This window comes from Haliaeetus albicilla, chromosome 8 (assembly GCF_947461875.1).
Source record: "Haliaeetus albicilla chromosome 8, bHalAlb1.1, whole genome shotgun sequence".
Taxonomy (NCBI): domain Eukaryota; kingdom Metazoa; phylum Chordata; class Aves; order Accipitriformes; family Accipitridae; genus Haliaeetus; species Haliaeetus albicilla.
In genome coordinates, this window is record NC_091490.1 from 23,289,039 (window position 1) to 23,315,020 (window position 25,982).

Below are 25,982 nucleotides of genomic sequence, written 5' to 3' on the forward strand. Positions count from 1 at the left end.
TTTTATGTCCAGGTAGCAAGGGAGTAAGCCATAATTATATCTGTAATCATACAGTAATTTCTACTGATTCTCAATTCTTGAGCACATGGCTTTTATTATACTTACTGAATCAATGGTTCCCGGAAATGCAAGCATATATTTCATAAACTTTCTGTAAGCTGTCATTTATTCCTGTACTCTGTGTACATATATGTAAGCCTTTCCTTCAGTGCTTTCTTTATGACAATTATCTTCTCTACTGTTCCGTGTGAATCTGCTCATTGATATTTTTTTCTTTGGAAAATTCAGATAAGATATTTTATGTTCTCTCTTGGAGAAATGTGTTCAAAAATGTTCAGATTTTTACAGTAAATAAAACTGAAGCTGTTGTCTAGAAGATGCATAACTGAGGCACAACCCAATGGTGCCTTGATGGCTGTTAACGCAGTTTCTAGCCTAAATGGAGAGAAACTGTCAATTAACTAGTGTTGAAATGAATTCTTAAACACAGAAACATTTAAAGCTAGAAGTAGAATTGAGAATGCCTGTTCCAGCCAAATTTGATGGGTCTTGGATACAGTGGTGAAATTGTTAGACTGTAGAATAGCAATATTGCTTCTTGCCTAATTTGGCCTGGGGTGGCTAGGTTTCCTGTTTCCATTTAAAATATGTTTCCTTCCTCACATTACAAATTAAATTGAAAATGTGACCTTTTAGATTGCTGTTCATATGAATATTTGATTATCGCTGTAATGTACATATGGCTGGATTTTATTTACATATTCTGTAAGAGTTTGTTCTCATTTAGTGCATGGGACATGTAATAAAGAAATTCTTTTCAAGCACTCCACCTTTTTAGGTGATCCTGGCTTTTCATATAGACCTTGTCACTTGGGTAAAAGATATTTGAGGAGGATTTTTTTGTAATTTTTTAAAATTATTAAAAAAAAAGGCAAACCAAAAACCATTTTATTTCCATCTTTCCAGCTGAGATTCCTTAATTCTGATGGGTGAGGAGAGACTCATGAATGGTGTTCTTAAAAGCTCAAGACCACCAAGCAAATCCTCATTTTAAGTTATAAAATACAGTTTCCTATCAGTTAGTATTGGCAAAGCCAAGCCTGCAACATGTTGGCAGGACAGGCCATTAGGTATGCTCATGATTAAAGTTGTACCTCACTTTTGAGTTTTTAAATTAATGACTTGACTAGAAATACTTAATTCTGATTTCATGTTTAGTAGCTTTTTCCAAAGTAGAACTGTGTTGAATGCTTCTGTCTGTAGCACGCAATTGTATGTGTCAGTCGGTTGCGGTAGATAAAATATGTGTTGATATTAACTGGTTTGTAATTACTTCAATTATTGGTGAAATCACTGTCTTAACTTTTTTTATAATATTCTAGGCATCCTAAGTGTACTTTTTCCCAGTGTATCCTGTATAGCTTTTCTGTCTGTATTTTCTTTAGAATGGTGGTGTCTTACATGTACTAGACAGATAAGTATAATTTAATTTGTAGCTTATCATTTAACATCTGTAATGCTTTTTCTGTATTTGCAATACTAGTCAACTTTAATGCACAATTCATAGTCTTTTGCAGTTTTGTTTTTTTTTAATTTTCCGGTGCAGTTGTATGTGTTTGGACGCACACTTCAGAAATTCATTGTGACTTTCTGGTTTTGAAATACTGTTAAATCATGAAGAGTATAGGGGGGCTTCATCTGTTTATTTATGTTAGCAAAGTAAAATAGTTTTGCTTGAAGGTTTATTGACAGTTTCCACATGCTGCCTTAAAACTTGTTTTTTGTTAGGTGTGTCGTGTCCCCCCCCCCCAAATGCCATCTTCTCATTGGATATAAGATGTTAGCAGAAACTAGTATTTTCAAGTTGACTGAATAATGAATTTTTCCTCATATTTCATTTTTCATTCCTTTTTTCTATTTTTCCAGCAATAGAAAGTGCAGTCTGCCTGTTTAAGGACAATCAAATTGTTTTTTAGTATTCAAACAGAAATAGGTTGAAGAGAACAAATAGAAATGGTGCAAACAACTTACCTGAAGAATGTAGTAAACTTTTAAAAAGCCCCGCCTGTACTATAATGAAGAGAAATCTTAACAATTATGTAGAGTACTACGATTTTAAAATGTAGCACCAATACTGGTGAGAACTTTTGCAGTTAGGTGAAACAGTGTTTCTTTTTATCAGAAGTTTTAGAAAAGAAATGTAAGGGCAAACAGTGTTAGTGGTGCAGCTGGGTGGTTCTGTATAGAATATTAGGAGAACATAGGTCTGAGCTCTGCTCTGTTGCTGGCCTAGCAGGTGTTACTGGTCACACCAGTTCACCTTTCTGTGACACAGTTTTAGTTCTATAACATGCATGATTTTGTTATCTTTCCTTTTGACAAAACCCACTGAGATTCATCAGTAAAAAGGCTCACGCTACTCTCACATTTCTGATGCCAATTTTGAGAACTGTTCTGTATATGTTATTTTATTATTGCCATAAAGAAGAGACTCTTGAAATGGAATTGTTATGTTTGTTTATTTTTCAGCCCCCACTTAAAAAACAAAAGATCTGTAATTCATTTGGGGAGCTTTGCATCTTAAGCATTTATTTGTGTCATACAGATATTACATAAGACATGAGGATCACATCATCCTTATTTTCTGAGCACTTAATCTATCAGAGAAGCCATTTAGGAAAAAAAAATTATAGAGTTGTTTTATCATACATCGTAGTAACCAGATGAGTCATTGATAATGTAAAATCACTGTCATCCAAAAAAATAAAACCTCACTCAAAAACCTTTTGACCCAAAATCCCAGCTTTCTTCAAAAAATATAATTCTGATGGCTCCAAGAGCAAGAGCTCTAAAATTTGCTCCAGGAAGCAATCGTTAGTGCCCAAGCTTCCTCACATTACCCTTGATCACTAAAAATAATGAGTTATAGCCATTTAGCAGGTTGTGATCTGGCTCCTCATCTGCAAATGATTGGGTAGGGTCGGCAGGGAGTGCCACAAATGTATGAGAACAGGTCAGGCTGTAGTTTTGAGAGGCAGAGGACCTTTTAGTACAACTGTTTTTATCATAAGGGCTTATGAAATATTATTCTTATATTTTTTGCTGTTCTGAATGAGTAGTGATAGATGCTTGGCATAGTGAAAATGAGATGGCTTCAGTGACTGTTGCCAATAATGCAATGTTCTGATAAAGTTGCTACTTTTCCTGCTGATTATATCAAATAAATTGCTTTTGTCTACTGAATGTTTTTTTATTCCCCAAGGTTTGTACCATCAGATGAGAAGAAGAAACAAGGCTGTCAACGAGAGAATGAAACTCTAATACAGAGAAGGAAGGATCAGATGCAGCCTGGGGGAACTACAGTCAGCGTTACTGTACCTTATCGAGTAGTAGACCAACCTCTGAAACTTATGCCACAAGACTGGTAAAACAGATTTCTCCTTTACAAAATTTCTTAACCAGGAGAATGCAGAATTTGGAGGGGACCAATAAAATGCTACTAAATTCACTAAAAAGTGAAGATACAGATATAAGAATGGATTGGATTGTTAACTGTGAAGGAGTCTTTTCTGCAGGTGAAAATAATATGAAACTAAACTTATTTAAAAAGTCTTAAGAAATCACAGCACTCTACATTCTAACAGTGTGAGCAGCACAACTAATTTTATTTTTATAGGTTTGCCAGAAATGTTGCAGAAATTCAAATAGGAATACTCATATTAATTTTCTGGTTTGTGATAGTGTAGTGTGCGAGTCACTGAATCATAAGCTGAGAGGAAAATCCTGCTTTCTTTTGTGCTTTCCAAATGAGAGTGTGTTGGCAAGATGTGTTCACAGGCCTTCAGCATCTGACATTCTAACTTTTTTAATAGTTTAAGAAAGAAAGCAAGCACATCAGACAGTAAAGACTGAACTATGTTTTCAGTATTGAACCAGTTTCATTAAATTGGATCCAATGATGGAAGATTACTTCTGAAGGGAGAGCCCCAGTTGGGGAAAAGAAATCATAGGTAGCTTTTACTTCTAAGAAAAAGCTGGAAAGATTAATTTGTCTGTAGCCCATTTTTTGATGCTATGAAAACATATTTTTCTTTGAGCAGGAAAATTCTGGAGAAACATATTTTTGTTATTTGAGGTAATGAATTAGGCAAAAATGTTATTTCTTCCTCATAAGTGTGAAGATTTTAGACACACACGATGACATTTTTGGTGGTTTAGTAACTTCCAAAGTAGATTTTACTGGAGAGGAATATTTTGAAAAAGTTCTGTTCCTAAATTAATTGTTCTTTCTGTTGAGAACTTGAACTAGTCAGAAATCTGTGGGCTTGAAATTTTAAATATCAAATAGCACTTAATGTTTAATGATCAAACCTTTATGAACCATCTGAAATGGATCCTAAAGTGCTTCTGACCAAAGAGATCAAGTGAGGTGGTTCTTTTAGTTTGTTTTTATCCAAGGGGGAGTCAGATATTAGTATCTAGAAATTAACATGTTGCTGCTGTGGGGTTGGGTTTTTTTGGTTTGGTTTTTACTGTTAGCCATTACAAAACCTGTAACACCATTTTAAATGGCAAAGCTTTAGTCTGTCCTTTAAAAAAAACCAAACAAAAAAGACCCCCAAAACTCCACCTTGATTAATCTCTTCCATTTGGGATTTGGTAGACTTTACAATGAGTTAAATTTGGGGATTAGATTAGGGAGGTAATTATTTGTTGTAGTAGATAGGAACCATAGTTGGATGATGTAAATATTCAAGAAAAAGAGAGACCATGTGTGGGAGGTCATTTGTTCTCAAATGTGTTGGGTTTTTTCATTTTATTTATGTAAAAGCTTCATCTTAACCACAAATTTATTTTCTTAGACTGCAGGTAATGGTTACATACCCTTACAATAAATGATGTACTTTGCAGAAATTTAGCAGCTGTCTCTTCTAATAAATTTTTAGAATAGAAGTTAACCGTATTCAGAATAAAGGCTTTTAAATTGATACATCTCAGTTTACATTATTCATAGAAGATTATCTCTGAAAGGTTGGAGCACTTTTTAAAAGCAAAGTAATAATGACCAGAAATAAACACTGTTCAACTTCTTATGAACCTAACATGGGAAACTGAGCTGCATTTTGCAAAGGGATGGAGCTAGAAGTCCAGAAAATAACTTTTTTTTTTTTTTTTTTGCTTAACAGGAAAAAGCAGTTGTGCTGGAGGTGTAGTTGTTCAATGTACTATACTGCTGTTAGTAAATACAAAACTATGCTAAGGTATATTGCCTGTTTAAGAAAGCATGTAATTTAAATGTTCAGGGCCATCAACGTGTCTGTCTCTTTCTGTGTTCGTAGGGATCGTGTGGTGGCAGTGTTTGTACAGGGTCCTGCTTGGCAGTTCAAAGGCTGGCCTTGGCTCTTGCCTGATGGATCACCTGTTGATATCTTTGCAAAAAGTAAGGGTTTTTTATGTTTTGTTTTTAAGTGTTTTGGGGTTTGTTATTCTGTTTGGGTTTTTTTATGGGGTGTTTATGCTTATGGCAAAGTACTGCCAAAGTGCTGTTGGACTCAGGTGGTTGAGAAGACAGGGGCTTAGGTCTTTGCACAGATGGCAGATACTTATGTGCCCTCTGCAGTTGTTCTATTCTGACCTGTGGAAGCTCATGGAAATCTTCTCAAAGCTGTTATCTTTACAAGAAGCTCAGAAATAGCTAGTATATAAATTTATTTTCCAAGCTTCTAAAAAGATGTGAAAAGGCAATGTATATTACAACACTTCATAGATAACAGATTTACAGGCTGTCTTCACGTTTCATTACTAATTTGAACAGAGGATTGATCACCTAGTATTTCACTAAGAAACGTTTACAAATATGATCTGGTGTCTGACAAAAACTTGGAAGTTTAGTAAGATACAAATAATTTTAAGTTGTGAGCTAGTTGTTATCACTGTATAGATCTGAAGAGGTTTTTTGAGTTATCACAATTATGCCTGGTATGCTTTGAGACCCACTGCACCACTGCACTTTTCTCACACAGTTCACTCTTCTGACTGTAAGGTGTGCGATAATATTTAAGCAACTGTCAGCTTCTGGTCTCTGTTGCTTCATTGTAAAGCTGCCTTAGAAAATAGACCTTTTTATAGTGTCCAGTAGTTTCTGAGCTACAGGTTTTAAAAAAAAAAGAACTGCCCCCCCCCCCGCCCAAAAAAAACCCCAAACCAATGCACACACACAGAAAAAAAAAAGAGAACCAAGCCAAAAGACTTAGTTCAGTCTGTCGTCTTCCAGTCAGTGTGATGGGGAAACAAGTTTGATCAGTTTTTATGTGTGCACATATTTGGTATGTGAAGTAGAAGGCAGAAAGAGAATGCTAGTTTGGTAAGGAGCAAAAAAAGAAAACAGACACAAGGCTAAGGATGTATCTGTGAACAAGAAAATAGAATGAGTTGCTTAAGGGAGGATTGAGAATGATCAGGGAGAGAGTGAAAGAGCCTGAAAGCCAATGTAAAAGAAAAATACACCACAGGAGAGAGTTTAACAAAAGAGACTAATGAAAGAAGAAAATAACACTTCAAAATGAAGATATAGAGAAAATGGAAATTGTGAAAAGCAAAACCAAGAAAAATGCTGTTAAATATTTAAGGTCTAGCTAGTAGTTGCATGCTAGTTCCTATTAATTTCAACATTATGAATATGTAGATGTATAGAGGGCCATAGAAATTTTTGACATGCTTTGACATTTTTGAAGTCTTCACTATGCCAAAAGATCAAAATCATAGCCTGCGTAGTTCAGTCTGAAGGTGTACAAATTCTTATCTTTTTCAAGTCAAAGAAGGATACCTGTTCTTACTTGTCTCATAAAGATAAATTGAAATGGACCTTTTTTAATTTTAGAAATGCATTCGGTTTTTCCAAGCCGAGGTATTTTTAAAATATTTTCCTCATAAGAGTATCTCTAGGGCTTTTCCTAATGACTTCACTCATTCCTCAAAATGAAAACAGTGTAAATGGAGAGAGCACATGCAATGTCAGTCTGGTTGTATGTGTCTACTTTTACCTGAAGCTATTGCTTTGCCCATATTAATAGTTTTCAGTATTCTTCATAAATGTCGCTTCTTGGATCTGCAACAGTTCGTTGTTTTATCTGCAGTTTGCATTTCTTTATGTAAGTCACTGGGTCTGTGGTGATTAGCAAATATTCAAAACTTATCACTGTCACTCTGGAAAACAAGCAGGTAGCTTACCATAAAGAATTCCTCAATAAAATTTTTATTGGACCAGAGCCTGTTAAATTGGTTTTGTTTGTTCAATTGCTATATCATGTAGCATTTTGCTGCTTGAGTCTCTAAAATTGTTCTTAGTTTTCTTTACACATGGTCCGAGTGTTTAATGTTCATGTAGTAAACAAGCTTATTTTTGCATCTGCAAGTGAATGTTTGAGGTGAAATTTTTAATGGTGTCACTTCAATGAACAAATATTTAATTTTGAATACAATTTTAAAGGTTTTGCTGCTAGAGCATATTAGTGTGCAGTTTTAAGACTGATTTGTTTCCGATTCAGAAGTGAGTTATCTTCTGCTCAGTATCGTTTAACCTTAATGCAGAGATTCTGTTAGGTGTTGATTAAGTTTTCTGTAAATGCATAGACCCTGTGTATCTTTATTTGCTTGCTCTGGGGTTATTTTAAAACATGCAACTTAGTATAGCAAAGGTGATGCATATGTATTCTTACTTTTCATTCACAAAGCTTGGAAATTTATCTGGCAATGGTACAAGCCAGATGACCACTTCTTTAGTTTGTCAATTGAAAAAAAAAAAAGAAAAAAAAGCTAATTTCAGATACCAATCTCCTAGAAAGCTCCTAGATATATCATTGTATAGATTGACCTGTATCTGGAAAAGGGGACTGCTTTATTTATTTATTCATTTTAGCCATTTAGCTGAAATTGTAGGTGGATTTTGTGGAAGAAAAAATGAAGAGTGTGGTACCAGAAAAGATATGACCATGGCATTAAAATTAACTGGTTTCCACAAGCCTGGTCAAATGCTTCTGCTTTACTTCTCCAATAATATCCAAAATAGAAACTGCATCAAATTGGCTACCAGATAGGAATTGTGTAAGACTTAAATACTTTGCACTGGATTATGTCAAAACTATGATTTGGCTAAGGAAGCCAGAAGATTTTAATACTCACTGTGTTAATGCTTAGGCTTTATATAATTCACATGTGACAATATTTCCCAAGAGCAAAATAACTGTTAATATGTTGCCATTTTTAAGTGAGTACTAAATCAGGGGTAATTGGCAGTTACTAAATGGACTCAATATTGAAGGTCTTTTCCAACCTAAATGATTCTATGATTCTAAATTTCTCAGAATGCTTCATGTAGCATTTGGGGGGTTACACTGGCATTCTGCTCTAAGTCTTCTACGCCGACCTTCAGGAAATAGCCAGGCTTCCTTCTCGATGGTCTGAGAAATGCTGCTTTTTTAAAATTCTTGGACAGTTCAAAGATTTTTCAGAAAGAACATCTTTGCTTCCCAAAGAAAATGTGCTTGAATTGGCACTAAGTTTCTGCTGTTCTCCTAGAATCTATGCATCTAAAAATAGGGGCTGCCCTTTCACTTAAACCTGTAATAGCACGAAAACCTGATAGTGGGCACCAACCACTATATTTAGCTCAGTGCCCTTTATTAACTAGTTGACTTTCTTGAGAGATGGACTCATTAATTTTGTTCTCAGGCGCTGTTTCTGAAAAAAGAGGGGCGGGGTGGAAATTCTTTTTGACTAATAGTTAAACACTGTAAAGTCGTCATGTTTGTACATTAAATGTTTTCCTGTTTCCTGTAGTTAAAGCTTTTCATCTCAAATATGATGAAGTACGTCTGGATCCAAATGTACAGAAATGGGATGTAACAGTGTTAGAACTAAGCTACCACAAAAGACACTTGGACAGGCCAGTATTTCTACGCTTCTGGGAAACTTTGGACAGGTATGTTTCCTGCTGAAAGTCCTTAATGCTCATGCTTTTATGATGTTTGGTGGGAATGAAGAGTTATGGCAACAAGGGCATTATATACAACGTAGACAACTGAACAATGTTTTACCTTGAAAATACTGCTTGTTTAGATTTTCTGCAATGATATGGTTAAATATATACCACTATATTTTCTTACAGGCTATAAATAATAATCTCCACAGTGTAATATGCATAGATTGAAAGGAAGGGTAGTTACCATTAATCATTGGCTAGTAGCATGATTCCCCATCTCCCTTCAGGCAGAGGGAAAGGAATGGAGAACAAGCTAGGTGGTGTAGAGTTTTCCTTTGTTCCTCCAGCCCTCTCCTTGGACTGCAGTTCTGAGCTTACAAGCTCTTCTCTTTTCTGTCTCCACCTCACTAGATTACAGTCTAGAAAAGGTGAGAAACTACCTTTAGATAAAGAGCCACAAAGTAATATTTTATCCTGATGCCCTTGAGTCCACAGCACTGGGTAGAAGAGGAAGGAAGTCAAAAAAGATATGGCACATAATGAGTTTTGGACTGGCAATTCTTGTGTAGCTTAGGGGCCTTCTAAGTACTTAGCCCTGCCTTTCATGAGAAGGGAGGGACGGAGGAGCACCAGCAGCTCTGTGAAGAGCAGCATTGTTTCTGACTCTGCTTCTCTGTGATTCAGAACACTCTCTGAACAGGAAGCTCATTTGCAATACCTTTTTCAAGTTGTAGAGAAGAAACTGTCTTATCATGAAGCAGTTGAAGAAATATTGAGGGAAGGGAGAAGTCCATGCATTTCCTGAATATTTTATCTTCTCATGTTGATTGCACAGCAGACTGCTTGAATGATTAAGTGAATTTCAAAAGGAAAAATCCTATCGGAATTTTCAAAATGCCAAGCATCAAACATTCTGTGGCTTCTTATTTAAAAGTCTCAGCTAAACTATATATCTGAATTCGCAGAATGAACTAGAGTTATCTTTCACAACAGTCTTCCAATGGTAGAAGTCATGTGATGCTTTGGAAAACATGAATTTTCTTCAAAGGTTTTAGCTGACTGTCTTTTAGTGGGACAGATGTGGTGCATAATGTGGAGCTCCATGGCATATAAGACACTGCATCTTTTTGGCAACTTGCTAATTCTCTAAGAATTTTGTTTTAACAAAGTCTGTGCATATTATTCCTGAGAGTAAAATTTCTGTAAATACAAAAAGAGTAGTAATGTTGTCTTCTGTTAATTTTTTTTCAGGTATATGGTAAAGCACAAATCTCACTTGAGATTCTGAATCCTTCAGTTGCCATTTATTTCCTGAAGTACGGATTGAGAAAAATGAAAGGGGCTCCAGTTTGGAGACCAGAGCTCGCACTATGTGATATGTCAAGAACTTTACAAATGAAGAAGGGTCACAGTTTAAACTTTTTATAAAATCTTGTTTGGATGCTTCATGCTATGGCAGGTTGATGATACCTGTTCTTATTCAGAAGCAAAGGGGTTTTGCTTAAAACTATTTTTTTAATGTTGTTAGCCTTCTAGTCTGCAATCCAAATTGTATATTTTGATAGCAGCAGTTTCTTCTCTGTTTTGTTAAATTAGCCACATTTTTAAATAATGTGTTTTGTTCCTTATTAGAAAATAGATTGATCTTCACTGCAGGTTACATATGTGTGTGTGCGTGTGTGCATGTGCGCAGGTGTGTGTGTATATATGTGTGTGTGTGTCTATATATATTGTATAAAAAAAAATTATAGACACACTTACACACACATAGATGTTACCAGGCTTTCTAAACCACTTAGCTTCTGAGCTTAGTTTTGGTTTTCTTTGCTTATTGTTTCACTTACTGAAAATATTTTGTTGTGAATGATACTACATTTTAGTCAATAGGACTTGCAAACTGAGCAAAGTGAAAATTGTTTTCGATAAATCAAAACGTCAAACTGTATATGTATATTCTGTCAGTCTTTGTCGAAAAAGGGAAGATGAAATATCTAGACACGCTTTTTTGGATTTGTAATGTCCCAGTTTACTAAATCTTTAAACTTTATTATAAGAATACCTTCAAGTCATTAACTTTAAATTGCAATTCTCCATACAGGTCTCTTTATTTAAACTGAAGGTGTGCATGTGTACATTCCCATCTATCAAAATACCTTTGCATATGAGTCTAAATGTTGCCTAGATTAAACAATGAATAGAGAAGGGGAGAGAGTTTGGATGTTTTTTTCCTGAAACAGCCGCCACAAGGAATGAATAACTTTAACTTCTTTGCATTTATACCTCTAAGACCACCTCTAATATTATTATCTTGTGACAAAGGTAGCCCAGACTATGTCCACAGGAGTTGTAGTTTTCTGAGATGAGTGGCTGATATGGCCTCCTAACAGTCCTGCATTGGATTGGAAAATGAGCCTACTCCAATTACCAAAGAACAGATTTTCTTGATCTACAGTATAACTGAGGCCAGAAGACCCTGGTACCTGTATGAATTTATGGTATCTCTGTATCTATTTAAGAACATTAAGCTGATGTTGCATACCAGTGGATGTAGAGAATGATCGAATACTGTAACACCTGCATGAATTCTTTTCTGGGATAGAAAACACATGTTTATATTCCTGTTCCTGAACTTCCAAACCATGTTTTTTTAATATACTTTACATTTAAGGTTTGACAAAAGTAAAATGTTCTGCCTATTCTTGTTTAGTTTTGCTTTTTATTTGATGTTACCTTCATTTTTAGTAAATGCAGAAGGCACATTTCCTTAAGAGGTTTCTCAAACTATGTTTTAAATTTATGAAGACTGTGAGGTCTGACTTTAATTAAATGTTTCCATCCCTGCTATATTGAGACTACTATTTTTAAATGGCCTTAATGGAAATGTAAAAAAAACCCAAACCACCAAAACAAAAAACCCCCAGTGACTCCAACATTAGAAGAAATTGACACTGGATTTTTTAATGGATTCTGTGAAGTGACTTGAGAAGAGCAGGCAATACAGAACTACTAGAAGGTCTTCTATTTGTATGGGCAGTTGGTCAATACCAAATGACTGGTTTTTCCCAATACTTAAGCTTATTATAAATGTAACTGTCATACATGAGTGAGCTAAAACATTCAATACTTTGTTCTAACCTGTACTTTAATTAGAAAAGCTGTAATGGCTATCAACCCAGCAATCACTACCATGAGGAAGTGGTTCAATTTAGGGTTTATTACTGCTTTAAACAGTGGGATATCATGTATGGGTTTTTTAACTCTTAAACACTTCCAATAAGAAATGTAATTTTTTTCAGACTTAATCAGTACTTCGTGGCCCATGCAGTTTTAAAGAGATTTGTACAATGGGCAGCGAACTTAAAAAGCAAATTCTGAAGAAATGTGTGCTTCGTGTGCTGTGATATACAGACTATATAGTGGTCTTAAAATAGGCAAGGTCCAATTATCTTTTCTCTGTCCTGTATTTCATTTGTGTTTTAAACGCATGTGTAATCCCAGGTCCAATATGGTATACAGGAGATGGCTTGCTTTAGATGTAAATTTATGTATATATTGGGAATAACTCCTCTGAAACTAGTGAAGTTACATGGATGTGAAACTGGCAGAAGAGCAAAATCCATGAAATCTTTGTGTTGAACTGTGCCATTTTTTAGGGATTGAGCATAGACCTTTAATATCTTAGAATTTGTACTTGCAAGTAATTTACGACACAAGTTATAAAATACGTGTTTGTGAAGGAGCTGGCACCTGATCGTGCATATTTTTGTCAGTCATAAAAGTAGTGATGTTTATAAAATGAGCCATTTTGCAATCAGATTCCTGCTGACATTATTGCAAGTTTAATTACGTTGTCAGAATAGCATTCCTGCTGCCTTCATAAATAACTGCACACAGATTATGAAACTACTTGGACTTAAAAATTTAGCCTTACAGCAGCATTTTGCAAAACAGCTGGAATTTTAGACACTTATGCTTAATTTATCTACAAGTTAATGTAGAGTAGTAAAGGAAACCAGTACTAAGAACTGGGGAAGGTGGAGGATCAGACATCTGTTGTAGTGAGCTGCATTCTTATTGTTGAGCAAATTTGACGCACTACTTAGAGGTGTATGAAGTGTGTAAATTGTACTCAAAATGTATAACTAAAACTGAGCTACTACTGACTGTAGTTTATTGAACAGTAGAATGATAGCAGCATGGGAATTGGATATCAAACTGGCTGTTTCTATTAAACATCTTAAGTGTCATAACTCTACGCTGTTTCATAAGTACAAGATGAACAAGATGAAACACGATAAAACAAGATGAAAACTGGTTTGAAGTCTGCTATTGGGCTCCCATACTGTCAGCAGGTGATTATCTCTTTTAGTAGCAAGGTTATAGGGGCCAGTAGATATATCTGAAGTAATGATTTTATATTAAAAACTAAAATACATGTGATTTATACTATCTGAGCTTTCTGAATGCTACCCTGAATAAAGCAGACAAAGGGGGCATTTTTTGTAAGGTAAAGTAGGGCAACTGCAGGGACTTGCATACCTGAAGAAATTGCAGATCAGCATCCTCAATTGAGTAAGCTCAGCTATTTAGTTATTACCTGGAAATTTTTGAAGCAAGATAATTTCACAAATAGGTACTAAAGTAAGTGCTTAAGCTAGACAATTTATAGAACTGTTCTGCAATGGTGTAAACCTTTTTATTTCTGAATACAGAAGAAAATGTAGATAGCAGATTATGTGTTAAGTTGCCCTTGATCGTAAGTTGAACAATTATGTGATATTTGGCAGATAAGCCTTTATCAGAAGAGCAAATTTGGTTTTGGCTTTCATTTGATATACAGTGTATAAAATATTACCATTCTCTGCAGGGACCTGCAAAACTTAAGTTTTATTAGTACAGCTTTCATTCTTTTGCTGGTGAAATATGCACTTAGTTGCTAATTCTTGCAAACACAATATGAAAAAAAGAAAAAAGCTGGTCAAAATTAATGGCTTAGGGATTTTAAAATTTAATGTCATGAATGCATTTTAATTCAAAAGCCATAACTAATGCCAAGTACTTTATTAGAGCAATGTGTTCATGAAAAATTAAAATCCCTGTCTGAAGAAACTGTTGGCCAAGTAGGTTACAGTTCAACTAGTGTGTACAAAAATGTACCACAAACTGGAATCTCCGAATGTCATATTCGGGGTTGCTCATTTGTTACTTAACTGATTTTTTTTGAAAGATGGCAGTTTTGCTTTCGTTTTCTGAACACCTACGTACGTCAGGAGCAACCGCGTAGTTTTTGTGTAATGCTAAGACTGTTAACATGATACAATGATTCTGAGGCAGTGATTGAAAACAGATCATTTTAAGTATGAAGTTGCTGAAGTGGAGCTCATGCACTTGACAAAGATAAAAACAGTTTCTTAATGGAACTATGATCCAGTGGGTAACATCAAGTCCATTGTTCAGCTGTCATTGACTTGTCTGTAGATCATTCTTCTCAGTGGTGATGCTATTATAGAGGGCAAGTTTGAGAATAATGAGATTTAATCAAGCAAAATTCATTGGTAGGTAGTACACAGTGACAGGCCATGCATCCAGACTGATTTACTCTGTTAATTTTTCTTTAAACAAAAATTTTATAATTTTCTAATAAGAATGCAAAGAACAATCTCAAATGTTTGAAACTTTATTGCAGAGACTAGTTCACATGTAAAACTGAAAGATATGAGGTGGTACATAAAAATGTAAGAAAAATATCTTGGTTTATGGTTTTCATTTGTATCTGTAACTTCTTTTGCTCAGATTTATTTAAAATTCAGAAAAAACGGTTACTTGCTTCACAAGGTTCCTGTATGTATCACAGAAAGCTGTCAGAGGTAAATCTTTAGCTGCAGTTGCTGGAAGGTTTGGTTGAATGAGTTTGTAGATTATAAATTCTGGCCTGCATCAGTGGACCCAAATTTTAACAGTGGTTTTGAAGGTTCAAGTTAAAATGAAGTCTTGTAAGAATCTGATGGGGACAGCCACTGTTGAATGAAAGACGACAAACTTCTCATGAAGTTAAACCTTTAAACTCTCACATAACTGTCAAAACTTGTGTTTAACGACTGTTGCCATAAATCTTAAATTTTTTTATGTGTCTTGCCATTTGACCTATTATTTAAGATCTGGACTGTATTATTGATGTTTTTACCAAGTTAATGGTTTAGTATCAGCTCAAGTCCAACTTTTGAAAATTCTTAGCAGAAGTATCTTGAGGACTTTCAGAGGTGGGATGTCTTCCTGAATGCAATAGTCAACTTGGCTGTGAAAGAAGAAACAAAAAAAAGCATGTTTCTCTTGTTCCTACCATTCAAGACCAACCCTGTAGTTCCATAATACTAAATGGATTTTTATCAGTGAAATAGGACGTAAAAAATACCTTAAAGAAACTGCTTCTAATATTTCACTTGCTCCTGCCCTCTTGAAATCCTATCCAGAAGACCTGTCGAGACCCTCATCTTTTTCTCTGACTTATTCTTTCTGCTTGTGTCTCCCAAACTGGGACTGTTCCCAAACCTGCAAGCTTTCTGAGGACCTCACCTCAGCACACATCCATGAATTTTTTCCTCTGCCCCATCTTCATCAGTGCAAAACAGGGCAGTGGAAGCACAAAAAGCACAAGCTCCTCCCTATTATGTATCAAAGAGTTGGTTACAAACTTTAAAAAAAAAAATAATAAAAAAAAAAAGCAAGTATGACCTACTGAATACTACTTCATCATGCTTCTTTCTAGTTTAGTTTTGTCCTGTAGTAATGAAGCTTTGAGGTTTTGAACATAAAAATATTGAAGGCATACTAGTTATTATTTCCTTAATTATGTCTCTAGTTATTCTCCAAGGATCTTTAACTGTAGATTTCTCCCTGTTACTGCAGATAAGTATTAGGAGCAGAATGGTGAATGATTATCCTAAGCTCCACAGAGTTGAGTCAATCTTAACCTGAGACCGAATGAAATCTAAATACTTAATTACCTGACAGCCTTTGTTTGGCAGCTGGCAAACGATTTGAGGAGCACCACACTAGTTTTCTTTATTATTGATTTTGTGAGAGACAGATCTAACGTAACGAAATTATGAGCAGTGAAGAAAATAAAAAATTGATACTTGTTTTTCAGATGCTGTTAAACACTTGTAGTAGAGCTATTTATAATTTCATAAGAATTGTGAGGTGACCACAGCAACTAATACTAATCCCAAGAGCAGAAAACGTGGATTTGATTGTTTTCTAGGGCTGTGAGTTATCGATAAATTTTGCAGCATGCCCTTAAAAAAAGTTCAGATGGTTGTAGAAAAGGTAGTGTAACTGAATGGTACGTCACCATCTGTCTCTCTGTGGGACATCTCTGCTGACCCCTTCCTCAATTCAAGCATTCCTACTCAGGGTCACTGCAGTGGGGAAGGAGGTGATCTTTTACATATCCAAATCCCCTATTGTGGAGCTTGTTTTGGTTGTCTAACCAGGCGTTCTTCGTTCTGGTAGTCTTGAGAACGGCTGTCATGATTTTATTGATGCTAACGTGCTACTGAAGGTATGTCTGTGGGTTTTAAAAAGATACAACCCAAAGTGAGTAAAATTACTTAGCAGTGCTCCACTTGTTCTTATGACAAATATCACTGCTGAAGATCCTGTGAATAACACAGGTGTTAGAGTGGAAGATTAATTTAATTACTTCAGAATGTCATGTATAGCCACTTTGTATGGCAGGTATTTTCAGCTGTTCATTGACCTAACTGTTTAAATTCATTTTTACATCTTGTGTGAAACTTAGATGGCAGGTTCCACTGGAGAGAGGAGATCTTTTTATTCTGTAATAAAACTTTTATGAAAAAGCCTCTGTTTTATGCATGATGGAAGTAATTAGTCTGGTTGCTGAAAAGTTGCTAAAAGGGGAATAATGGGATTAAAGATGAGAGGAAAAAAAAAAAAGCAAAACCAAAAAATCCAAACCCAAACAGAGAAGAGCTTCCAAAAGTGAGATTGCTAAACTGAAATAAGTTTACAACAATTCATTGTGAAGTCTGTGTAGAATGAATTTATTTTTGTGTTCGGCGGATTAATGACCCAAATTTCTTTCCCCATAATCTTGTTTTAGCTTTATCAAACTGAATGATCCACAAATTCACTTGATATAAAGTCTCTCTTGACTTTGATTAATTTTCAGTTTCAATCTTGTTTTTTTCTGGCTTTGGTTTGTATCTGTTGGTCTGTTCAACTAGCCTTTTCTTTCCCCCACATATCAAGGCAGCTGGATGATCTTGTAAGTACAAAATTAATTAAGTACAAAATTACAGTTAGTTTTGTGGTTATATGCATGTACGTTCACATTACTATTCCACTGAGAAGAAATTTGCATCCCTCATGATGCACGTTGTAATTTTTTACATCATTACTTCTGTAATGTATCAAAATTAAAGTGCAGTGCTCTCCATATGTTGCAATTTTTTTCAGAACAAATTTGACATTTGGCCATACAACATGAGACAATAATCAATATGGTAACTAAGCTACGTAAGAAATTATGGCTAAGGAGAACTCTGCATTTAATAATGTGCCTCTCAGGAGACGATGCAGACTGAAGAAGGCTGTGTTCTCTAGCCCTTCCTGAAAGCAAGAAATAGCATTTGAGAACTTTAGCAGAACAAAATCTGCCAAAAATCTGCTGAGTGTATTGAATATGTCAGGGATTTATCCATTTAATACGAGATGGTCCTGAAATGTCACACAGGTATCTTCAAAACATTCTCATGTTTCACACAGTCTGCAAGTCAAAACGGTATTGCCATTGCTAGCCCAACAGTTCTTTGTGCATCATATCGTGCAACGCATTCTTTAATGTGTTTCTCTTCTGTTCTGAAATCATGATTTATACTGTTATTCCTGGCATTAATGCCTTCAGATGTGTTACCAGTCACATCAGGGGAGGGGGTGGGTGTTAATATTTTCTAATTTTTAGCTCCTTAAGTATACAGTATCTCTTGCAACAGGAAATAATGTCCATTGCAGGTGGTAGTGTATCTGGGAAGAGATACATAATAGAAAAATGGAAAAATAAGTGGATTGTGGCCACTGCTTAATAATGGGATTTTGGGGGCACAACAGTGCAAATGCATGCTAAGTCATCATTGCCACAGTATCTCAACCTGTAGCAAAGTTTTCTTACATCCTGTCCATTGGTTCTTTCACAGCATTTACTGCCAGTGGTTTTCCAGTCTCCCATTTTCCTACTGTATTGCAGTACTTGCCCACTTTTTATTTCTGTAAAAATAATTCAGCTGATCAGTACTGTATTGCTAGCCTTGTAAACAGTCATTGACCATATCATATCCATGTCAAATATTTTTTTATAGTAGTAAAACACAAGATGAAGTTATATCTCAGTATTTCAGACATAATGTCTGGTTTTCTTTAATGCAACTCTTAATGTTCCATACCACACTTAGCAATGCAGTGTATAGCATTGTCTGCAGACTAAAAGACTCCTCAGAAACCAGCGATAACCTTGAAGCTTTTAGCAACAAGACAGAGAAATGGGAGTTCCGCTGTGTCATAAAATGATAAGGTGAGGAGGTTCAGGACCATCAAAGGTGTGATATTTCTACAGCTGCTACAGGCAATCATGATTTATCTTAGCTTAACTTTTTGTTTATTTTACCGTGGTTTTAGGCTCTAGAGATTAGAGAAGTGATATGTAGTTTATTATCTCAAATGTCAGAAAGTCTATGTGGGAACTTTCATGTTAAGATTTACATGCTAAAAAAAAATGATACAACTTCTTCATCATGCCATTTCCTTTGTTAGAATGTGCAACTGAAATGATCTTAATTGAAGTAGTCGCCTGACTCAGCTAACTATTGCATCTTTCTCCCTGGGTAAGCTAGCTGACCCTGCAAAACCCTAATTTAGGTCATGAGGTAAATTGACATAGCTTTTACATCAGCTGAGTAGGTAGCTAATAACTGCTAAACCCAACATTTTTTCTGCTATTGGAAACTGATCCCAGTGTAAAAAAATTTTATGAAGTATTTTAAAGTTAGGAAAAAGCTGTAAGTCCACACCCATGTCTCTGAGAAAACATCTGCTTGCATAGGGCCAGATTCATTTTGCATCAGCAATGGCATAACATGATTGATATAAATGATAGTGTAAAGTACTGATTTTGAGATGGTTTAGTTTGAACCTTAAAATTTTCTAGAAATTCATTGTTTCTACCCAATGACACTAGTGTTTGATAACTTCTTTGCCTTCCCATGAAGGTAGCAAGCCCAAATATATCGTATATATGCCTGAAAGGCAAAAATTCTGCTTGCTGCCTGCTGGAGAGTATGAATGATTGCTGTTGACTTATGCTTCTAAATGGCATGTCTTGTGCATTTTCCAAAGAAATTCTGTGCTATTACCTTCTGCCTTCCTGTTACACCCCTTTTAACTCCAATTATGTGAAGTAATATGTGCATCTTTCAACAGAATGATAAACCTGATTTACGAAAGTTACAAGATAAAGTGCAAACCCTAATATCATTATTTGTATCATCCAGAGCTAATACAATTTTCCTATAATTTTCCACAGATGTCTTTTTAAGTATTACTCTTGCAAAAGAGCACAAAGAAAATTAATGATTCTAGGTCAAGTATTTCCAGTATTAAATTTACCTAACTAAATTAGATGTGGAAAGTCTATGTAGCGTGCAACAACAGAGAGCACAAGCAAACTAAGTGGGGAGCGTTCAGGTTTTCTGTGGGAACATGTTCCTCATCCAAACTGCAGCACCAATGTAGATGCACCATTTGAAGCTCACTCAAGATTCTGCATAAGATGGTCAAGAGTGGCCAACATACATTTCATAAAACAAATCCATGAAACTTAGGCTCTTGCTACTGCTAATTCAGTTGCTGTGGAAGGATCTTATAAGCCTTCAGGGTAAGTGAAAGGCTTGCAGTCTTAGCCTAAAACTTGTATTCATCTAGTAGCCTTCATCTTGAGTTTGATCCTGCAGTGGTGGGGTTCACTTTGTGGCTGATGTAAGCCCTGCTAACTAGTCTTTTTGGTGACTTCTGTTGCATAAAACATTATTTTTAAAATAGAGGTTGTATTTAGATGGGTTCAATGTAAACAGTTTATTTTCACTTTTCAGGGGTATGGATATATTTTATGAGCACTAGATTTTTTTTAAGAAGAATGCAATTTGCTTGGGGGTTTTTGTTTGGTTTTTTTCTTTTGTTTATGTAGTATGTTTCTCCTGTGTTGACTGACCTCAATGTCGTTTATTTCATCACTGGAAGAGAAATTAACATGGGGGTTTTTTGAAGGCTCAGTGAAGATCTACTGTGTTTTCCAGTACCTAAAAAGTAGCTGTAGAGGAGGCAGTGGTTCTTTCTTCACAAGGATGCATGGTGACAGGACAAGAGGCAACAAGGACAAGCTGCTTCAGGGGAAACTGGACAAAAGAAAAGCAAAAAGCCCCCCCAAAAAATTAGAGCAATTCAGCATAGGAATCATTGGCCCACAAAGTCATGGAAACTTATTTCCTCACTGGAAGTACTCAAGATTTGCCTTAAGTGGGCTCTGCATAACCTAGTCTATGGCCCTACTTTTAAGAGCAGGTTGGACTGGAGATCTTCAAAGACCCAGACTTTTCCATGAACCCATAAATCTCCCGAGTTGTCTCCTTACTATCTCATGGTGTTTCAAGGCTACTGATCGTTCTTCTGTCTGGTAGAGATGTGCAATGTGTTGTTCAATGTTAGGACCCAGTTAATCATGTATCTGACTTCAAATAGAAGTGCTTAAAGTTAGATGTTCCTTACTGAGTAGAGGGCTTCCATGACAATAGACTTACTGGTGCTTTTCAGGGACAATGAACAATAACCACTGCTCCAAAGCAAGACTGACTCCCTCACATGCTAATAGCAGCAGCAGATCAACTGCTTCGTGTCAGGGCCTGGAGGGCCTCAGGTGGCACCCCTTTCCCTGCCTCAGGAGGCCCCTGCCTCAGGCCCTGCCCAGGAGGTGCAGCCCAGCCCAGGCTGTTGCCCAGAGGCCTGCCTGACCCTCCCGGCCTCATGCCTGGTTTGTCCCTGCTCACAGGCTACCAATCCTGCTGCCCTCCCGGCAGTTTTAACAAAACCAAAGTTATTTTCCTCTCTCTCTCCTTTCGCCATGTCAGTGAGGTACCTGGCTGGGGGAGCAAGAGGCTCTGGGACGCAGAGGAAAGCGGTAAGTTTTGGCCTTCACACCTGTTACTGCATTTCAGTTGTCTCCTCAGTTTAATCAGTCAGTTTATAATTAGCAGAAGATGGCATTATTTAAATGTTGTTCTGAGCAATCTTCTAATAATGGCCAGGATGATTTTCCTATGTAAATATTAACAATCAAGGTTATTTGCTGATTGTTTCCCCTGCCAGTCAGTAGCATTGCTTAATTCACACCTATCTCAGCTTAAGCAGAAAAGCACTTACAAAAGTTGCTTTGTATTTTTTTCAGATCTAGATTGAGAAAGTTACTTTTTGTAAGGTACTTCATATACAAGCCTGTACCCGTAATTGTGGAAAAATGTACTGCTGCCTTTCTTCAAGTGTTAGATGTGATTTTTTTTTTCCCTCCATTATTGAGACAACCACAGGGTTTTTTCAATTGATATCCAGACATTTTAAGAGTAATCACAGTGTTTCTAGTCTTGTCTAAATTGATGTTTCTGTAAACCTACCCTCAAACCAGTGTGGTACATTTTTGTATGTGGAAACCAAAACCATACCATGAAAACCCATTTTAAACAAGCTTTTTATAGAAATTTCATGTGTTTTCAGAGTTGCCAAGATGATTTAGGTAGGCAACTTCCAATATAATCAACCCTCATTTATTTTCGTAACCACTAATAGACTGAAATGATAATTTCTCACAAAAATGATAGAACTGAACCAGGTATTACTGCAAATTGGTGTGCTACTGGCACTAGTTTTGGGGAGATGTAAATGTCCTTCACAAACCTTAATGTATTTATATTCACAGGAAAAATAACTCTTTCTGCATGACCAATAGACTGGGCACAGAAGTGAAGTCAAGTCAACTTTTTAACTTGAAGTCCAGATTAATGCTGAATGCTTTTTAATGAATAACATACTGGGGCGGGGGGGGATGGTACCTGGTGGGAAAATGAAGCTAGTTGTGATCAGGGTTGAATCTAGAGAATTGAGGTGAAAAGAAAGATTGGAGGGGTGAATGGTTAGATGAAACAAAGAGTTAAAAGATTTTTTTGTCTTCCCATCTTTCCATCCCAATCCGTGTATATCAATTCAAGATGAAATAACTTCTTTTGCTTAAAAGTAGACCTACAAACTGCAGAGATCTGTTGAAGCGGAAACCTTCATACATATACATGTGTTGTGGACCTGTGTGTGCAGTGTAGTATTGAACATGCTGGTGAGACAGCCAGGAGGCCACACTGCCAGAGTCTAAGGTTCTTCACCATACTCCCAGCTGTTCTAGTGGCCCACTGTAGTAGGAACGGGGTAATCCTGTTTCCATAGCTGCCTGGCCATTTTGACTGAAAAGGGATAGCAAAGAAGCAGGGCAGGCCCTTTGAAATCCTTGGCTTCAAATACTCCCCAGTAACTTTTCACTCCCATTCAGTGTCTTAGCTTTTTTTTTATTTGGTGTCACACTGCTCCCCTTGTTTGCAAGTCCTTCCTAGCTCCCAACCAGTCGTAAGCCTTGACATGCACAATGTTGATATTAATTGAAAGGGTGATCTGTCTGAAGTGCCTTGTTCCTTACTGGCTACTGTTCAGACTGTTAGATGCTTCTTGTCACAGTGGTGGGACACCTATAGAGCTGGCATCTTTTCACCACCATTCCTTATCCAAATCTATTTCCATGGCTGCATCTGTTCTGGGATGGGAATTGAATTTAGAAACCTCACTGCAGCAATCAACAGTGTGCAGGGCTTTTCAGAGTTTGGAGATTTTCAGGTGAAATCCAAACAAATTGGCCTGAAATTTTTCCCTCTGTCAGAAAGTAGCTGAGCTCTGAGACTCATGCACAAAGAATTAGACCTGTCTGCCTATCAGTTTACCTCCTTGATCTCCTAAACACTGGTGAATGAGTTGAGTCAGTCTATGCTTATTCATAAGTGGGAGATTCTACTATTGTGAGGATATTTTTTTCAGGTTTCATGTTATTCTGAGAGACTTCTGTTTGTCTCTAACAGGGTAATGGGGTAATCAGATTTTTTTTTTTTTTTTTTTTTTCTTTTAAATCTGAAGCCTGGTAGTCAGTAGTCTCTTCCTGCTATCTCCTAGTTTAACTTAGGGTATGTGCCTTCTTCCCCTCCAGCTGAATATATTTACTGATGCAAGACAGGAGCTGTCTTCAATGGTTAGGGTGAGTGTCCTGGTTTCAGCTGGGATAGAGTTAACTGCCTTCCTAGTAGCTGATACAGTGCTAAGTATTGAGTTCAGTATGCAAAGAATGTGGATAACACTGATGTTTTCAGTTGTTGCTCAGTAGTGTTTAGTCTAAAGTCTAAAGGATTTTTCAGCTTCTTCTGCCCAGCCAGCGAGAAAGCTGGAGGGGCACAAGAAGTTGGCACAGGAGACAGCCAAGGCACCTGCCCCAAACTGGCCAACAGGGTATTCCATACCATGTGATGTCCCATCTAGTTTAGGAACTGGGGGCAGTGGGGGCGGGGGATTGCCGCTTGGGGACTAGCTGGGTGTCAGTCGGCGGGTGGTGAGCAATTGCACTGCGCATCATTTATACCTTCCAATCTTTTTATTATTGCTGCTGTTATTTCATTAGTGTTATCATTATTAGTTTCTTCTTTTCTGTTCTATTAAACCGTTCTTATCTCAACCCATGAGTTTTACTTCTTTTCCCTATTTTCTCCTGCATCCCACTGGGTGGGGGGGGAGTGAGTGAGCGGCTGCGTGGTGCTTAGTTGCTGGCTGGGATTAAACCACAACAGTGAAACACAAGGCAAAAACCTGTTATCCAGATAGTTTTATGCATCTTATGAACACTCTGAGATCTTTTTTTTTGCTCCCAAATCTCACAGAGGTCTTGAAGTCTCACTGATCTCGTCTCTCTGTGTTTCGTCTCATAGAATCAATCCTTTTTCTCAGTGTTATTTCTCCTCATCAATAAAGTTGCTTTTCACTAACAGTAAAAATATCTCTGAGATGCGTGTACCTCACGAAGTGAACCAGGTTTTCAGCATTTCTTATTACTGGAACTGAGTAATGAATGTTTTGGAGTAATAAAGTTTAGAGATCTCAAAATTTTCCCTTGTATGCCAAGTGAAATTTAACAGAGCTCTTTTACATATCAGCCTACCAATTTCAGGAAGCATCTGTTTTTTCACCTTATTGCTTTACAGTTCCTGAGAAGGTTAACAGTAAAGATACCTCTACCAAGCCTGTCTTGTGAGGGAAGTCAATATGATTATACTTGTCAGGCCTTCATTTTACCACTGGTAACTTACTTGTTTACCTTGCTGTTGCACTTTTCTGTAATGATGTCTCTCCCCACAGCTATTGCCTCTAACAAGGTATTGGAGGCGATTTAATCCCTTCTGATGAAATATCTTCATACAAAATATGGGTGGTTTTTTGTGCTTTGATGTCCCTCTGCTTCTCCTGATTACTCAAGAAATTAATTTGCCTTCTTTTCCACAGAGTATGTCTTTGATGCTTAGTTCTTCATACAGGGGAGGTCAGGAAGGCTTTCTCTTACAGAAATAGTTCTTTCAGACAACTGTCGCTGTTGCTAGCTGATAAAGCTAAAACTATGGCCATGTCACAAGCCTGTTTCAAGTGCACAGCAGGTTTTGCTGGCCTGCAACAAGGCTGCCAAAGGGAACCTCCTCTTGTCTTTGTGGCATGTTCCCTCTGAACCCAGGCAAGGTCATGAATCTCCTGAGAAGCATCCCCATTCCCAACATAAAAGGAACTATTCAGGATAAACTCAATGCTTTCATGAGGCTTTCTGCTATTGTTGAGGCACCAAGGACTGATTCAATTCTTGGCAGAGCAGTCCTTCAACTCTTGTTTGTATGAAGTACACCAAGATGGCCTGTCCAATAAATATGAGGGTGTAAGATTCTTGCTTGCAATGATCCATGGTATAAATGGATATGTCAACTACTACTCAAAGTCAAAAGAAAAACGCTAGATGGTTGCTTATTAGAGACTGAGATTCTTCAAGATGCGCATGGAATAACGAGTTTCAGAGATGGGTTGGAGGAATTACAAGATTAAATTCTCTGATTTGTTCTGTGGGAAGCTGGGTGATCATCATAGTGTGTTTTAGTCTTAAAATGAAATGATTTTTAGAGTGGTTTGCTTTACTGTACAGAAAAAGTTTGGAGAGATTTGCTTTACTGTACCAGAAAATACAATCTGCTGTAACTGTCACAAGAACGTCATCTGCTATCAAAATAGCTCAAAAAAAGAAAAAGCAGAACATATGAAACATTTACATAATCAGACAGGTTTATTTGGACAATGCTAGAAGGAAATTTAGTAGAAGAAGTTCATACGTGTTAAAAATAACAGTTGCTGAAAATATCTTGCACCAGATGTTGAACCAGTTCCAGAGTTCACTCATTTGATAAAGACAATCTGTTCTCTTTATAGGGAAATGCAATGGATCAAAATGAAGAAATTAATTCCTGTGTGGGAAGGTGGCGTGAGGTATGTACCCATTGCAAATGAAGGGGCCATTATCTGGCTTTTCAGAGCACATTATCAGCTAGAGAGTGGTTTATCATGGGACACTGGTTTTGATTTTGGGCATTAGCTTTTGGGTTAGAGCCGGTACATTATATGATTTTTTTTTTTAGTTCTTAAAGTAGAAGCGTTAGAGGTGAAAAGCAGGTGTGCTGTTTTTCCAAACAGTGTTTCCAGATGTCATCAATATATTGGCATTAATTAACAGTCTAATGTCTTTGTATATAATATTTAAAAGTTTCTTCCC

The 25,982-nt window shown here is 36.6% G+C and overlaps 2 protein-coding genes across 2 annotated transcripts in view; one reads left to right on the forward strand and one right to left on the reverse strand.

Moving 5' to 3' along the window:
* CDC73 (cell division cycle 73) overlaps nucleotides 1-11,824 on the forward strand; it is a 122,975-nt gene extending 111,151 nt beyond the window's left edge. The window contains exons 14-17 of the mRNA XM_069789344.1: nucleotides 3,263-3,424; nucleotides 5,340-5,440; nucleotides 8,839-8,980; nucleotides 10,232-11,824. Of these exons, the coding sequence (XP_069645445.1) occupies nucleotides 3,263-3,424; nucleotides 5,340-5,440; nucleotides 8,839-8,980; nucleotides 10,232-10,268 (442 nt within the window). The 3' untranslated portion in view covers nucleotides 10,269-11,824. The remainder of the gene's footprint in view (nucleotides 1-3,262; nucleotides 3,425-5,339; nucleotides 5,441-8,838; nucleotides 8,981-10,231) is intronic.
* The window catches only part of GLRX2 (glutaredoxin 2), a 375,306-nt gene that overhangs the window by 119,295 nt on the left and 230,029 nt on the right, over nucleotides 1-25,982 (reverse strand). The gene's annotated exons all lie outside the window — the stretch shown is intronic.